The sequence below is a fragment of the Carassius carassius genome, chromosome 8, assembly GCF_963082965.1.
Source record: "Carassius carassius chromosome 8, fCarCar2.1, whole genome shotgun sequence".
NCBI lineage: Eukaryota > Metazoa > Chordata > Actinopteri > Cypriniformes > Cyprinidae > Carassius > Carassius carassius.
In genome coordinates, this window is record NC_081762.1 from 20,707,251 (window position 1) to 20,725,454 (window position 18,204).

At 35.6% G+C, this 18,204-nt stretch overlaps 2 protein-coding genes across 3 annotated transcripts in view; one reads left to right on the forward strand and one right to left on the reverse strand.

Moving 5' to 3' along the window:
* The window catches only part of necab1 (N-terminal EF-hand calcium binding protein 1), a 48,962-nt gene extending 46,855 nt beyond the window's left edge, over positions 1-2,107 (forward strand). The window contains exons 11-13 of the mRNA XM_059556597.1: positions 1,165-1,242; positions 1,380-1,471; positions 1,574-2,107. Of these exons, the coding sequence (XP_059412580.1) occupies positions 1,165-1,242; positions 1,380-1,471; positions 1,574-1,602 (199 nt within the window). The 3' untranslated portion in view covers positions 1,603-2,107. The remainder of the gene's footprint in view (positions 1-1,164; positions 1,243-1,379; positions 1,472-1,573) is intronic.
* Positions 2,108-4,405: 2,298 nt separating this feature from the next.
* Positions 4,406-17,701, reverse strand: pip4p2 (phosphatidylinositol-4,5-bisphosphate 4-phosphatase 2). Of its 2 annotated transcripts, XM_059556599.1 has the most exons (8): positions 17,392-17,701; positions 12,789-12,937; positions 11,125-11,231; positions 10,149-10,272; positions 9,443-9,535; positions 8,242-8,294; positions 6,421-6,511; positions 4,406-5,112 (listed from the first exon to the last, which is right to left on the reverse strand). In XM_059556599.1, the coding sequence occupies exons 1-8, from the start codon at positions 17,495-17,497 to the stop codon at positions 4,969-4,971; spliced, it is 867 nt and encodes a 288-aa protein (XP_059412582.1). In that variant the 5' UTR covers positions 17,498-17,701; the 3' UTR covers positions 4,406-4,968. The 2 variants fall into 2 exon arrangements, with proteins under 2 accessions (XP_059412582.1, XP_059412583.1); XM_059556600.1 differs by lacking the exon at positions 9,443-9,535 and having other exon boundaries at positions 17,392-17,699.
* Between the last annotated feature and the right edge of the window lie 503 nt (positions 17,702-18,204).

Here is an 18,204-nt window from a genome sequence, read left to right on the forward strand (position 1 = left end):
GCTGTTGTTTTCTGCATGTCTAAGAAATACCTGTTATTATTACTGTTAGAATCCAATTAAATCAAGAAATATTCAGGACAAGACATCCATTCGCTCATGTGGCAGAGCCTTAAAGCTTAAAGTGGTCTGTGAATGAACTGCATCATGCTGTGAGCATGTGACCATGTGTTTACGAGCCCTCAGTCCAGGTTTGACTTTTAACTCTGACATCACAAAAATGTCAGTGATCATGTTAGCAGTTAATTTGTCTAGAAGATTTTCTAATAAAGGTAGACCATTTGTTTGGTTTAATTATGAGCTTTTCACCAATTGGCTAATTAACAGTGGGAATGGCTTGGATGAAGAATTCTGTTTTGGATTATTAAATAATTGACTTGCTTCAAGCGCTTCAGCTCAAATGACTCACTGACAACCTTTTACACCAGAACATTGAAGGGTTCGATGGCTTACCAATATTCGTGTTATTTGTTAATGAAAGGAATGGTTCGGTTGTTTTGTTCAATGTTCATGCTGCTCTTTTACATTTAGTAGAAGTGAATGTGGACTGGCTTAAAATTATAATATTGATCATAAAGCTTTTGTATTTCAAATCTTCCAAATAAACAAACCGTACTTGTAGATTATATATACTGTATATATAAGGCCATTAAAGTGTACTTGGAGAGCTCACTTTGTAATAATGCAAATTTAAGTTTAAAAGTATATTTTAAGTTACGTTAAATCATGGTTTTATTCATCTTTTGTTGAGCTTTAAGTGTGCTTATTTTTGTGTTGATGACATACCAAGAATATGTCAAATACTTGATTGTATGTTCAATTTAACAGTGTATTAATCAATTACATTTAAATGCGACTTCATGTGTAATTACAGATATATTTAAATACATGACAGACATGCTTAATTGAAAAATACCATAAAGCATATTTTATTTTGTTATAAATGCATGTCAGTTTGACTCTTTAATCACATTTCAAAGACAATAGAATTATGAAATTGCATACAAAGATGCAATTTAAATTTAAACTTTCCTTAATTTTCCTTAACTTTTTTTACATTTTCTGAAATCGTTTGAACAACACAGATTTAGAGCTTTAAACCTTAAAGAACCATTTTAAGCAAACGTGTTTGACATTAATCCCACGCTGGCTCTGCTCTTTCGGCAGTGTTGCAGTTCAGCGGCTTGCCAACGAATCCCGCTTCATTCTGTATGAGTTCTGGGAGCAAAGCAACATGTGGAAGAAGTAAGTCACTGCCACATTTTCACTCTTCCAAAACCACTTCTCACAAGCTTCAATATTAATACAGTCCCAAAGATTTCTTATTGCATTCAAGGAATTGCAAAAACTGGATAAAAAAGCCTATTTGTTTCTTATTTTAGTCATCTGCAGACCAATTACAGCAAAACCTTCCAGAGAGGCAATGTGGATTTCTTAGAGACGCCAGAGATTATGACAACTATGCTGGTTCCAGGTAAACTACAGTACAGAATCTTTTTGAAAATAAATATATATATTAAATTTAATGTATATGTATATTTGTTATATTGGTTTATTAATTTGTTTCTTTCCACAGCATCATGGTGGGTCCTCAACAATAACTAGAATCTGTCGACTCCCGTTAGATGACAGCAGACATTATGAGGACCACACAAGCCTGGACTGACATCTGTATCCCTGTCATCAGGAACACGTTGTCTTCATATCTGCTGTATAGTCATAGTGACTAGCTCTTGCTTTCAGTGTTGTTCCATTCTTAGCTCTATAGGAGTAGTGTAAACTGTAGAGGATATCAAATAGAGCAATGAGATCTTTGTTCTCCAGTGATAGCACTCCAGTCCCATCAGAGATGTGTAAGATGTGTTCATCTGTGCCGTGACAGTACAGTGTTGAGTGCTGTCAGTATGTCTGTAGCACAGGTCTGTGTCTCCTCGTGTAGCAGCACTTGACATGACCACTTCTTTGAGAAGATATACTTCTATTCTTGTATTTCATGTAGTTTGTCAACTCAGAATGAACATATGAAATTAATGTGACCAACCACAATTTTCGTCTTAAGTATTGCCAAGTGGAGGTAGTATCAAGTGGTTAATAAAGTTTCTAAGTGGATGTACTGGCTTATTTTCATTGAATCTGTCCTGGAATTTTTCTGACTATGTGGAGTCTGGAGATGGCGACAGCATATGAAAGCCATCGCTCAAGAATCTACACTGCCATCCAGTGGATGGAAAGAAACATAAATATATTGACATAAATTAACTAATCCACACTCTAAAAATGCTGGGTTAAATATGGACAAACCAAGCGATTGGGTTATGGATGGTTAGTCCATATTTAACCCAGCATTTTTTAGTGTAGTTTTTTTTTTAACATATGGTGTAATCCAATAATATGGAAACTTTTTTTCTTTCTTTTTTTCCATTTCTTTAAATGTATAGTCAATATAACAATGTGAGTTGAAAATGTTATATGCGAAGACCCAACTAACTTCTCCAGCTGCTGTGATTCTTGGAGGTTTTTTGGCATCTCGAACCATCCTCCTGAAAATGTGTTGGGACAAGATAGACACCTTATTCATAACACTTCAGTTAACTGTAATTTCTTAATTATTGTCCCGATAGTGGAAATGGGCATTCTCAGTGTTTTTGCTATTTTCTTGTAGCCACTTCTCATTTTGTGAAGCTCAACAACCATTTGCTGCACATCACAGCTATGTTCTTTGGTCTTACCCATTGTGATGAATGAATAAGGGAGTTTGTGTCTGTGTTACCTCTTATTTATACCCCTGTGAAACAAGACGTCATGGTTGAACGATTTCCACGCGCACATACTCTTAACGGTATACATACTCATATGCAGCCAAAAGATGTAAATGTTCACTGATGCTCCAGAACCAAACAAGATGCATTAAGGGTGGAACATTTTGGACAGTTTGTTTGCTTGTTTGTTTATGTTTAATTTAGGAATGCCTTTATTAAGCTGCATGAGACAAAAAAAAGTATACTTCATCCTGATTTTAAAATGTAATAAGTTTTCACCCCCTGGCACATTAATGCATCATGTTTCCTCTTGAGCATTAAGGAATGTTTGACTATTTTATAAAAGTTGTGTATGAGTTGTCACCAGTGTGAAAAGATGAGTCACTGTTGGAAAAACCAAAGGATTTGCAAGACCTGGAGGTTTTTCTGAAGAACAGTGAATAATAAATAATGTAAATTATAAAGCTGCGGACCATGTCTAATAACAGCCTGACCTTTGAAAGACCATTTGGTGTTAGCTTCTTCCTGAATTATATTATTATGCCTTATTCATCCAAATGACACATTGTGCCAAATTAAAAGAAATCAGGAGGCTTTTGTGCAATGCAAAATAACATATTTGCGATTATACTGTACGTCAAAGAAAAAAATGACATTTCATGTCAAGCTGGCATGAAGCAACACACCATCAAGGGGCAAGGAATATTTTTATTATTTTATTGAGAAATTATTGTTTTAAAAAGACCCAAGCCATATTCCAACTTGAACTACAGACTTAGTGCGCTCAGTTTCCTATGTACAAGGATTTCACTGGCTTATCACATTCAGAACAAGTTTAGACAGTATAGTTATCTCCATTTGTCTTGACAAAATACTGACCTACTGTAAATGAGAGCTACAGCAATACTAGCAAGGTTGTGGTGAGTTGTGGAATTAGGCGGGTGGCAGTGGGGCATTTACATTCTACACACAGGACAGAGAGCAACACTTGCACTGTGCCCTGTCAGTAACAGACTAACAAAACACTGTTTCTGAGTATAAAAGAGTCCAATTAAAATCATGCATATGTCATTTCCCATTCACCAAGTGTCTGATCAAAGTGTGAGTTAAATTAAAGGAATATTTCAGGTTCAATACAAGTTAAGATCAAGCATTTGCAAACTTGTTTTCAACAAAAATATATGTATCTTAGAATGGAAGTGACTGGGGACAATTTTGGAGTATTTAAAAGTAGAAGTGTGAAGCTTATAATTTTATAAATGCACTTACATTAATTCTTCTTTACAAGTCAATTTTGTTATATATATTTAGTATATATTAGTATAATACTGTTATTTAGCAATGACACATCAAAGATGAACCAAATTCTGTTCCAAATAAAAGTTTTAAACTTCCTATTCATAACAGAAATATGAAAAAATAAAATGCACAAAAATATCAAGCAGCACAACAAGTTTTCAAATCATCATAAGACGTCTTGCTTTTAATGTTTATGAATTGGTCCCACTCACTTCCACTGCATCAGTGCCTTTTTTGTTTGTTTGTTTCTATTGTCAAAATTATTTTTGTGCTAAACAATCAATACCATGACATAAAAACTGTTGAATGAGCTTAAGTTGCACTGAACCCAGAGTTTTGTTTTTAAAAATGCATGATTATTGCTCACAGTGAGTTTGAGCAGCCTAAATGAGTCGGGAGATCTCCTAACGGACACTGAACAACCAAAACAATGTTGGCACAGGATTTTAAGAACAGTTAAATATATCTGAACGTGACAGATAGTGCCACAAGCAGGCTCTCTGAACACACAACATCTCTCAGCTCAGAACGACTGTAGTAACTAGCAGCAACACAACAGAAGAATTGCATAAAATTGTAGTGCAATGGGCAAATAAAAGATCATCTCTTTTGGTCAAGTTGGTAACAAAATGCAGTACGTAAAATACGTTTGATATCCACCCACCATAACAAATCCAGGTGAACCACGAATGGAATATTTGTATTAGTTTTCTAGTTTTTGAATTCACTTTAATTCCTCAAGTCATCATATTGCGGGTTCAAATCAGCTACAGGTACATCAGAGCTAATCAAAAACTCAATCTGAAACATCTGCACGTACCCAAACCCCCTGGATTCTGATGTTCTTGTAACAGTTAACCTGTTCAAATCAAGAGAAATCAAACACTAAGGACTTGAAGGATGGATGCTTTGTCTACGCAAAGGTGTTCTCTGGATAGCTGACTTTAATCGTTCCCCAGTAGCAGGCTCGTACCAGACAGATGAGGCCCAGGAGATACGCGAAGGCCCAGGACACATAAGTAGCGTGGTAACGTCTGGCAAAGTCCTGAGTGCCAACCTGAGAGGAAAAACACAGCGATGTGATGATGTAAAAAAAAAAAAAAAAGTTTAATAGTTCATTTCCAGAGTCCAAAATGAACAACTGTCAAATGCTAATTTGAGTGATAGTTGTTTGTTGGTTGGTAACTTTTTTTAGGAACTGCAACATAATATATGGTTTAAATCAAACTGTGAGAATGATCATCTGACCCTGATGTAAATTACCAGCGTGACTGAAATAAGTCTGTTACTAAAGAAAACCGTGACTTCATGTCAGTGGAAAGTATACCGTTTTCCGCTGTGTATCCAGGAAAATTAGTAAGTGTATCCAGGAAGCTTTTTTGTTTTTATCCAAACTGTCATGTAGTGAAACTCCTGGAGAACTGCCCCCCAGGACACACTTTCGTAAGGGGTCATTACATGACAGGTACAAGGTCAGCTAATATGAATAAATCATCTATATTCTTAGATTCTGTTAAACAAATAATATATTGCAACATTTTTATCTCCTTGTTGCATTATTTATTTAAGTGTTCTTTTTTCCCCATCATCTACGTATTTATTTTTATATAATTTTTGTAACATTATAAATTGGATGGAAAAGCTGAAAAACAGAAACATGCTTTACCCTTTTAGATGTTCAATTATCTAAACTTGTTTTTCTTAAAAAAATTTAAGCATTAAAAAATAATATTTTCATATAAACCAAAATTTATATTTTTATACACTTAAAAAAACTTTTATACTGCTATATAAAAAAAATTAAATCCAAAATAAAGTTTACACTGCCTTGGTGACATTTAAATGATAAAATCTTAATTTAAACATATATGCAAAAATAAATAAAGTATATACATAAATATTCATATATGTAAGATTCTTTTAAGGTTTTTGAAAGAAGGCTCTTAAGCTCACCAAGGCTGCATTTATTTGACCAAAATACAGTAAAACAGTAATATTATAAAATATTATTACAATTTTAAAATAAAATTTCTATTTTTATATATTTTAAAATGTTATTCCTTTATTTTTTATGATGCTGAATTTTCAGCATTATTACTCCAGTCTTCAGTGTCACATGATCCTTCAGAAATCACTTTAATATTTATCAGTGTTGAAAACTTTTGTGCTGCTTAATATTTATGTGGGAACTATGATGCATTTTATTTTTCAATTTTCTATTTTGAATAGAATGTCCAAACATTTATTTGCATCCTTGCTGAATAAAAGTATTCATTTCTTTCAAGAAAAAACTTACTGTCCCCAACATTTTGGATGGTAGAGAACACAACAAAATTAACTATGAACCATACTAAATAATACTCACCGTTAAACCGACGCCGATGAAAATGCAGATCATTCCTACTGTAATGTAGGCACAGCAGCGCCTTCTGGGTAGAGCACTGCCTACAGAGGATCTGAAGATGGAGATAGCAGATGTGCTTAGTACTAGTGCTGCAAAACTGACCACTACAAACTGACCACACACCTGATGTTTCAGTCTCTCAGTACAGAGGTATAACGCTTTTATAGCAGGAATTAGTCAGTGCCTGCCTTGCAACTCTACATAGGAAAAGCGGTTTGAAAAATGGAGTTTAAAAAAAATTGTCCAAATAATTTAATTTAGAACAGTGATCTTCAAGAACAGCTTACATTACTCAAACAAAAAAAAGTGTGTACATCTGCTCAGACCCTGACGTGATGCTACGCACTTTTCCACATCAAAGACAGTTTTTACAAATATGAGCGCACGCGTACGCACAATCTAAGATCAAATCTGTGCGTATACATGCTTAATAAATGAGGCCCTGAAACAACAAACAGTGGAAAGAGTAAAATGACTGAGTCATTTATTTTTAAAGAGATTTTTTATATTGGTATAGCTTAAAATAATGATTTCAGGTTTAAACCGGTTCTGTTCAGTTTTCTAAAAAGCAAAACTCCTCTTATTGCATTGCTTTACTGACGGATCACTTGTTTAGTACAAAACAGGAAATACCATAAAATTGAGCACATAAGAAGATATTTTGTAGAAGAAATAAAAAAGGTCCCCATTGACTTCCATATTATTTTTTCTGTTTGTTTACCCATATTCTTCAAAATATCTTCTTTTGGTATCAACAGGAAAAAGAAACTATTACAGGTTTGGAACAACTTGAGGGTGAATAAATGATCACATAATATTCATTTTTGAGGGGAACTATCCCTTTAAGCTCTTTTGAAATTGCCGTCATTTATAGTAAACAAACTAAATTAAACATTGACTAATGAAATGTTTTTAGCTTTATTTTAATTGAAAATTCTACTTTTATATTATAGCTTATTTAGCTTTTTGTGAACTTAAGTTGTAAAAAACAAAAAACATCAACCTACATTAAGTACTATTCTGGCTTACGTCTAAAGAAAATACACTGATTAAGTATAGTATAGTCTTTATAATAAATGTTTTTACTTTCTTTGAAGATAAATATTTTGAGGACTTTTTAAATCTAAATATAATTTGAGAAAAACTAAAACTTTTTTAAATAGTATTTATCTTTAAAAAAGTTGGTTTAAAGTATATATTTTTGTACTGGGCCTTTGAGATCTCACTGGGTTCAGCACAGAGCCCTCGGTCACATGGTCTGCTCTTTTTCCTGTTTGAGGGCCATTAAGTCTTACCATGACCCTTCACATGCCTCTCATGTGACGGGATCTTCAAACATTCTTCTAGAATCACAACAAATCAGCTGCTTGTATCTTCTTCTTTGCCTCTTCCAATGCTCTGCGTTCAACTGGAAATCTGTGCTTTGCTTTGGGAGACTCAGCTCCATTCATCTGTGCTGCAACATCTGTTGTCATAACTCTCCCTCGCAGCATCACTAGTGTGCAGGGCTCGTGTTTCAGTATGTCAGCTTGATACGCTTGCTGTCTCAGGTAACTGGCAGACAGGCATCACATTGCCTCCGTCTCTAACTGGAACTGGCCAGGGTTTATTTACTTTCACATCTACAAACGGGCCAGTTACAAACTCAAGCCTGACCTGGGGGTACATCACACATTGCGATTTACGACATTTCTCCTGAGAACGGCACATCACTGGTGGAGTATTGCCACACACATCGCTTTTTTTGATGCACAAATATTATGACAAATGATGCCAACTCACATTTTTTTGCAATGCGGGCACTTGGCCAGTGTATTGAATCGGAGCTCCATCCACTGCAAAAACAAGGAGATTTGAGAAAGAGGTTACATCTACAGTAATTAAACAAACAGCACGACAAATCATTTTCAAATCTACACCGAACTTGATTCCAGCGGTCAGTGCATAACATTCAGTATTAGTTTAAATGGCTACTGATAAATGATTCAAAGAACTAGCAAATCTTTTGGAGACGATTTCAGTGAATAAACTGACATGTATAAAGGACTATATTAGGAGAATTAGTGGATTTAACCCTGTACAAAGGCAAAAAGCAGTTAAAAAACTAGAATTCTTTAAGATTGTAACAGAAGATCTCACAAAAAACATGTAAATCATTTTTTTCTGTTGCTGCATCTTGCCTCTGCAGGCTACAAGGAGTTATGATCATCTGAGTCATAGGGCTCCAGACAAAAATATACAGATAAATGACATACAGGAGCCAAACGACTTTAAGTTGACAAATTACAGAATTGCTTACTATGGATGATTGCTTAGATGTTCATTGAGTTCATAGCTTCTTACTTTAGTTATTAACAGTCAGTGGATGAAATGAAGATTCAGTATATAGACTGACAACATTAGTTATGTGAATTAGTTGCTTAAAATGCTTTGAATTGATCAAACGTGATGGTAAAGACATGTTACAAAATAAAGATAAATGCTGTTATTCTGAATGGTCTTTTCATCAAAAAATCAGGAAAAAATTATACTCACAGTTATTATGTTTTTAACATAATAATAATAATAAACTTTTTTTTTTTTTTTAGAAGAAAATCACAATATTAGAATGATTTCTGAAGAATCATGACACTGGAGTAATGATGATGGAAAAAAATTCTGTTTTGAAATCACAGGAATAAATGACATTTTAAAATATATAAATATAAGTAGAAAACAGATATTTTAAATAGTAAAAATATTTCAAAATGTACCTTTTTTATTGGTGCATCAAATAAATGCAGGCTTGGTGAGCAGAAGATAATTCTTTTAAAAATATAAAAAATCTTCCTGTTCAAAATCATTTGAGAGGCAGTGTAGATAAAAGTAATAGATTTGAATTTTAGTTAATTTTTCACAGTCTGGAGCCCTGGAATCATGCATTTCTAGTTAGTTTGTCATTCAGTCAGTTCCACCAGCTGAGAAGGTGGCAGTGTATTAGGACCTTGAAAAGATCAGAGGGTCTGCGAATAGCCAGGCCTGAGGAAGACTGGGAGCACTCATCATCATCATCATCATCATCATCATCATCGCTGCCCTACACAGCAGGGGCATCACAGAACACTAAGAACATGTACACTAGGAAAACTCTACAGCACATGTACACTACCCTACAAAAGTCTGAGGTCAGGAAGACTTTCTAAAAGAAAGCAATGAATACATTCATTCCGCAAGGATGCATTCAATTGAAAATTACAGTAAAGACATTTAGAATGTTACAAATAATTTTGAACCTTTTCGTTATCAAAGAATGTATTACGGTTTCCACAAAGAAAATATTGAGTGGTACAATTGTATTTAATATTGATAATAATAATAAGAAATGTTTCTTGAGCAGCAAATCTGCATATTAGATTGATTTCTGAAGGATCGTGTGACACTGAAGAGTGGAGTATTGATGCTTTGACAGTACAGCAATGGATAACATTTTAAAATTATATTCAAATAGAAGACAATTATTGAAATATTACTAATCCTTCCCAATGTTACTTTTCAAATAAATGCAGCCTTGGTGAGCTTACTGACCTCCAGCTTTTGAATGGCAGTGCAAATGCATTCACAGATCTTCTCTGCTTTGAACATACTGAGACGGGAAGAAATATTACAGTAGGTCAGAGATGAAATATGAATATAAAGATGTGAGAGCGTACAAGGAATGTGTTGCCGCAGTGGCCGCAGACCACACGCATGCCCTCAGGCTGGACGGGCAGAGCTGGCTGGGCGGGCTGCTCCTCTGGGATCGCCATCACAGGACTCAGGTTGATGATCCGTCTGCTGGGGGCCCATCAAAACAATCTCAGTTTTTCACTTTCTATATATTGCAAGCATTATATTAAATATGCTATTAAGTATGCATCTTGTTTGATAACCCTAACCCTATCCCTAAATTATTATCATGATCAAAACCCTGTTGTACAGAACCTACTACATGTTGTCTGTCATCTGATTAATAATTTATACTTTAAATAAAAGGCCTTTTAGTGTAATTCTAAAAAAGGTTGTGGTACTTGTCTTTCAGTTGAAAGTGGCAAAATCCTTAATTATTTTTATATTGTTATTAATATTTCAAGATGGACACTGGACTGAGGTTTACTTGATTATCAGTATATCTTTTTGTTTTCTGAAAAATCATTATTGTATTAAATTGCATTATATGTTTTGCCCCCACGATAAAAACTACAGAGCTTTGATCATAAAACTAAGCATTTAAATACCATCTAAGACAGAATACTGTGAGATATAGCATGACAACTGACATTTCCATGCATTTTAGGTAAGCAGTCTATTATACTGTTATAAAAACACACTGATTTACATTGCAAACTATCAGAATTTTATCTTACTTTTTAGCCATATAAGAATCAGCAACTGGAACAAATTGCATATTTTTGCTCAGTTTAGGCCTCAGAATAAAACTGAGGGAAACTATGATTTTTCTTCCTCTAGCATGAGCAGCATCTTTGCTAAAATTTAAATTTCTTTAAAAAACACATCTTACTGACACCATTCATACTGTATTATACTACATGAGCCATTTATGGTAATGCACATCGGCAGTAATACTGTTGCACATCCCATAACACATGCAGACTAAATGACCCTCTGAAATCCGTCTCTAACACTTACCAGTTGGGCCGAGGGCATCCTATCCTCCTAGACGTGTCTTTACAGATAAGCAGGCAGTTGCAAGGACATCTAACGTACTTCTTTCCTGTTGGTGGATTTTTTATAGGCTGTCAAAAAAACAGACACATTATGTTTCAGACGGGGACCATGCAATATGCATGCCTTAATATATTAAATCTCCCTTATGATTCTGAATGTGCTTAACTGCTTTGCTTAAGCATTCTTCTGTAATCTTATTTTAAATGTAATAATTATATTATTATAGGGACTAAACTAGTCTGGCAGGCTTAATGCTTCTAGACAGAGCAACCTTTTAATACATTGATCTTATTGAGGTCAGGTCTGCATAGAAATTTATGAAATCTGGATCAAGCTGAAGGTTTAATGTAGTGCAACACATACTGTATATACACTAAACCAATCTGAAAAAGAGCTTTGTGAAGCCCTTTAAAATCAAACAAGATGGGAAACATCATGATTTTTGCTGTTATGTGAATCAGGTGACTGCGGTTCAGATTAAGCATCCACTGTTCATGTGAGGTGTTTCTCATGCAGACAGTTCAATTATATTGCAATTCAACCCTCCTGAGTGCACAACATTTCTGGGTATGTACGTGGATCCCTCATCCCAAACACAATTGCTTGTAGGCTCTATGAGGCAGGGAGGACTATATAGTGGACGAAATTGATCTATTATTTACTGATAAACTTCACCTCCAATAAAGCTTGTGTCTAGTCTGCATTCTCGCCCAGATTCAAAACTTGTGTTGTCAACAGCTGCAAATACTTTTGTGACTCTAATGTTTTTGAATCTGAATATCTAAGCAGCAAAGACATCAGGCTCAGCAGAGGGGAAATGTCAAAAAAGACTAAGAGCTGTTTTAGCTGTTTATGGTTGTCAACCTATGTCATAACTTGCTGCATTTATTAACTGATATGCAATAGTGTACATAAATCAGCTACTTCACAGCTATAAATATGGATGATATTCAATGAGAATTTAAAGTTGTAAAATTTTAGAGAGTCTGTTTTCAGCCTTTGTTTCTGAATTAGGTGTATCATAATGTGAAACTTAATTTCTTAACATTATTATTATTTTTTTTTTTTACATCCATCAAGTTCCAAATAAATGGTAAATGAGATGAAGATTAGTTACAATGCTATTCAAACATTTTTTTTATTATTATTCTTGGAAGAAGTCTTATATGTTCACCAAGGCTGCGTTTATTTTATAAAATACATCAAAAATAGAATTATTGTGAAATATTATTACAGTTGAAAACGACTTTTAGATTTGAATATATTGTTAAATGTAATTTATTCTTGTGATGGTAAAGCTGAGTGTTCAGCATCATTACTTCTACTACAGACTTTAGTGTCACAAGATCCTTCAAAAATAATTCTTACATGCTGATTTGCTTCTTTTTTCAGGATTCTTTGATTCTTTTTCAATTTAATGCCTCCTTGCTAAACAGAAGTATTAATTTTGAATGATATAGTGTATATGGAAATTAAAGTATTGAATTCGCTGGATTAGTGAAATATAGGCCTTACCAAATGGTTCTTTATTATCATTCATCATTGAATTTTTTGTATATACTACAATACCATAAAATGTTACCATAAAGTATGGATCAACTGTTAATACAGTTGGGGTCTCTTACTGTGGCCTCATTGCAGACGGTGCACTTCACTACATGCTGATGGAGCTTCCCATCCAGAGTTATGAGAGACTGGCACACTCGACAGTTAATGACAGGAACTCCACCTGCATCTGGACTGGCGATGGCTGTGTAGGGCGGAGGTAATTCAGCTGCAGAGGGACACAAACCAGCATGCAGTCTGTCAGTGTTGCATGACTACCACACTCTTAAAATTAAAGCTTTCAAAAGGGGTTTTAGCAATGATGCCATGTTTGGTTCTCCAAAGAACCTTTCAGTGAACAGTTCTCAAAAGAACATTTTTTTCCTTAGCTTGAAGAACCCATTTCCACTATAAAGAACCTTCTGTGCGATGGAAAGATTCCATGCCAGTGAAAGATTTTTCATGGAACTATAGATACCAATAAAATAGTGTATTGTTTGTTACAGATTTTAGCTAAGTTGAGTAGTGCAAGATACAGCAAGAATGACATACTGTTTGGGAAGTACAGCCGGTCATTATCGCAAAATAAACCAGACAGGGTGATCAGGTTTAGCATCACCCTAAAGAGGTTTATTTGCCATAATGACCAGCTCAGTTCCATTACTCCATGTATTATTCCACATTATTACAAGGCTATTTCTTAAATATATAAATAAATGGGCATGAAGTATTGATTTGAGTTCAAATGATTTCATTACGTGAGAAGAAAGAGACCACAGAACAATAATAGACAATAGCAATTTAGCAGTCATTCTACAAAATATTTTACTTTGAATGACCAACAGAATGAAGTATTCCAGACAGCCGCGTAATAAGCAATGATATTATTTTGCTGAATGATAAAACCTCATAAATGAATCAAACGTTGCAACTGTGTCTAGACCGTCCTTCTTGTCTTTAAAGCTAGAATCTACTAATATATGTCATATTTCTATTATGAATGTGTCTCGCTTTGAGTCCCATCCAATGGACCCAGAAATGCAGATTCATTGTGTTGAGCAATAAGTGCATCCTACTCCCAATCAGTTACTCCCTCACATCCATTTCACAGAAGCTGGGCCATCAGCCAAAGCCTGCACTCAGTCTCCGCTTGTCTTCAATGTTACTGAAATTCAGAGCTCAGCCGCTGCTTATTCTCAGTGAAATTAAGACATGTTCCTCCTGCTGTCTGTCACTTATTCTGAGGTCCCGCTGGCCAATGACACAGTCATATTGCAGCCATATTGAACATGTGACACCACAGCACAACTGACAGCAGCTCTGGCCCCATGACCTTCCTCAGCTGTCAGGGATCATCCATCTCACTATGTGCTGCTGCAGGACACCAAACACACATGCTTGATTCTGAGAACGGAGATATTTTTATCATATGTAAAACGTTCAAATATTGTCCTAATAAAGAAAATAAAACAAGTCCCTTGAGGATTAATAAAGTTACATTGTTGTTTTAACATGGTGAATACATAGAAGAACCATTTTTGGTTCCACAAAGAACCATTCAGTCAAAGACTCTTTAAAAAACTTCTTTTTAGCTTTTTATAATCTGAAGAACCTTCTTTTGGCACAAAGAACCTTTTGTGAAACAGAAAGGTTCTTCAGATGTTAAAGGTTCTTTATGGAACCATTTAGGCAAAAAGGTTCTATTATGGCACCATGAAGCACCTTTATTTTTAAGAGTGTGGTGCAAATGAACCTGGTTGACCCTATGTTTCTATGACACAAAATCAGCATTGTCATGAACAAGTACTGTGCAACTGTGAATTTCTGCACCTCTAGCAGCACTAACTAAACGTCAAAAATAATTGAATTAACAGTCCTTTCCAAACTCTCGCCATTAGTTTAATGTTGCTGTGTCAGGATGATCAAACCAGCAATTCAGTGTTTTTAGACAGTGAATTACTCAAAACATTATTAGCCTTTAAGTTACAAAAGTCACTTATCTGTATTGTTTTCAGTAGATTATAAAAATGAGTCTGAAGTTGCTGCTATCTCATGTGCTTGGTAGTTGTGTACATTGTAGTAGGGATTCATGCTGACAGTTCATAAGCAGATATCCTTATGCCTCACACACTAATATAGCATATAGCGTCTCTCCAGGGGCAGATGGACAGCACATGTCTCATTTCTCTGACACCATCCTGCACTGTTTGTAAGATGAGAGGCATTTTCCCAACCCTGGGTCCTGCAGACAGCTGTTGTTGCAAGTTGCAACTCCCTCTCTGTCCGTCTCAGTATCATGTTTAAAATCAGAGAGAGGTTGTGCACCCCATGTGCAGCAGAGATTAGCATGCATTGACAATAGTGAATATGAGAGTGTACACAAGTCAGTATACGTGTTCTGGTTTCCCCCCTGAATTCATAATCTGCAGCTGGATAATGTGCAAAATTGCATTATTTTACACTGAAATGACACTTTTGGCTGGATGTAAGCACTATTCTATATCACAACACTACAATGTAGTTTGAAAAATGGATATTCAGAATCATGTGCACGACTGTGAAAGAAAGGTGTGCGCTCGACTTATAAAACAAGACAAAACAAGTGCATCACTGTAAATCTCAATAATCTTTGCAAGCCAAAATTGTAATTGACAACAAAATTGGATTACTTGCCCAGGCCTAAGGCAACGTTGACCCAGTCCTGTCCATCCCTAGACATTCAAGAGTTTCAGTCAACTAATATTAGTTTATCTTGTGAGATGCTTGCAGAGATGACATGACATCACCAGCGGAGAGAGCAGGTTTTCACCTCGGAGAACTTATCACATATCACTAAAATAAAACCCATTCAGTGAATGTCATGCAGACAGGGTCGAAGCTTTCTTATCCTTTGTTCTACTCAGTCTAACAGCACAGAGCATGGTTAAAGACCTTGCAGACTGTAACTTTCGCAGTTCTACTCTTTTAAGGTTTGCTGCACACAGGTTGCTGCTGCAGTTTCCAATAAATGTAGCTTTGGCTTTCAAATGCAAATGCAACTGCAGAATAAACTTCAGTCTCAGCAATGTTGTGCACAGACTCCAGTCCAGTTCAGTAGTTCCTCCCCCAACATAACAAGCTAATCCCTCTCATAGACTCAGCGGGTGAATAAAAAAGAAAAAAAGACAAAGACACCGTAATCCAGGGGTTTGAAATACTAGGCCAGATAATAATGCTAGAGTACATAGTTAATGCCGTCCACATCACCTGATCATGGTACTTCATGGTAATAAAGCCATTATGAATAATGAGTTGAAGTGTAAGCTGATCATTGCAGTAAAAATGCAAATCTTTTTCTGCTAATCAGGAAGTGCAATATGGGTAGATTTACAAAAGAGCAAATATGGGTTGACAGACTGATTAGTAGGGAGACATTTGGTCAATTTGGGTTTACAAGTCATTCCTTTGTTTTCAAATATTTCAATGAATTTTAAATATGCATTAGATGTTAATAAAAGTGTGTTTACATCCCAGAATCGCTATAATTAAATTGTATTATCTTATATCACACAGGTTATATGTCAGTATTTTATTGGCTCTTTTCTTCTCAGTATCTGCCAATAAAAAATAATAATAATAATAAAAAACTCTATTGCTTATCTATTTTTTGTTTAGTGGGACCATGTGGAAATCTGATGTCCATGAATGTGTCCTTCAACAGTCTTTGGGGGTCTTATTTATCAGATGGTTTGAAAAATCTGTGTTCAGTTCACAAGGCCCTCATTACTTCAGTTCAAATCACAAAACTGGTTTTACTGTTAAATATGTAAGGAAATGTATAGTATATAAAATAGTAAAGTATGTAAAATACAATATACCATAAAATGGTCTTTTCTACTTATTCATACTTGCAAAATGTGGAACTATTCAATTTTTGGCATCATCACTTAGATTTTTTTGCCTCATTACAGCCTGGCAATCAAATACAAAACCATCTATTCATGATTAGAAGGATACTAAAGTAAAAGCCTGGAAATCAATCACTGAAAATCCTATATTGATTGATATGCTGTGTGGAGGACCTGCCTGCATGTCTGTGGTGGTTCTGCTAATAATCCCCGAGAAAAAAACATTATGGTTACATTTTATTTTAAGGTATCCTCATTACAGTGTAATTACACAAATTAGTACTGTGTAACAATAATTAACAACAGACACTTACTATAGGGTTAGGATTAGTTGCATGTAATTATGCATAATTTACTATTGTTTCTATAGTATGTAACAATGAGACTAAAATATAGTATCACCAGCATTACTGTGGCAAACTAAGAATGTATATAAAACATATCTTCAAAAACAAAAACTGCACACTCTTCACAGCCTATGTGCAAACCGAAAACGTTTATATTTAGGCTACAAAGTGAACTGACATCTTGTGTCTCCTCTCCTAGCTTAAAATTCGACACAAAGTGTTCTCGTCAAAGAATGCAACATTTTGCACCCATCAGATGAGGCTGTGATGGCACTATCAGGCAGATTGAGGCCCGTTCTCCTGGCACGATCATCTGAGCTGTTATTCCGTGTCGTCTGCAAACAATGTATCATATTAAACGGGCTGTAGGCTGCTAAGGTCCTCGCCCACTACTATACGCCCTAAATGATTCAGCACTCCTCCGTCAGTCACAATGCACAGTCATTTACCTCTCGGGTTTGGCTCCTGCAGGTACGGCGGAGCGGTGGGCGTGACATTCCCCGAGTTCGGTGCTGACAACAGCGGGGATCGTTCATCCATACCATCGGAGGCCATTATATCAGCAGGTCAGCACAGAAAACAGCGGCAGCGGCGAATGGTGGTGTGCTCCGTCCGCTGCTCTGGAGAGGGGCACCGTCTGAGACTCTGACTCCAGGCAGGGCAGAGGAGAGGCGGAGTCAGAGACGTAAGCAGAGCCGGGAGGATGAGGAATCACTGCTGCTGGAGCGGATCATGGGATTGGGATCTCCTCCCTTCCAGCCACTGATGACCGCTAGTCTTTCCCGAGTCTATTCATTTGACCTTGTAAAGGTGTGTTTGCTCATCACGGAGAAAATGTTTAGGTTCTGTCCTGAAGCCCTTCATCGGTCATACTGGACGATAGTGCCAGAAGGAAAATTATTTGTACAGCCATTGCAGGAAATGTGCGCGTTCAGAATTTACAGAGCTGGGGCCAGCTGTATAAAAACATAGGCACGTAAGACTGTCTTAAGAACTAGTTTAAGTCACTCTTACTTTTCAGAATCAATTACACCAATCTACCTTTTTTAGCTTACAGACTTTACAAATTTATGACCAGGCCTAAATAAATAAATAAATAAATAAATAAATGAAAGAATAAATGAATAATGAATGAATTAATTTTAAGACTAGTCTAAGCAGTTTATGCTACTAGCACCTGACTCTACAATTCTGTAATTCTTATCATTTAACAGTCTATTTAATTCCATCAAAACACAAAACTAAAAGAGCTACACTGAACA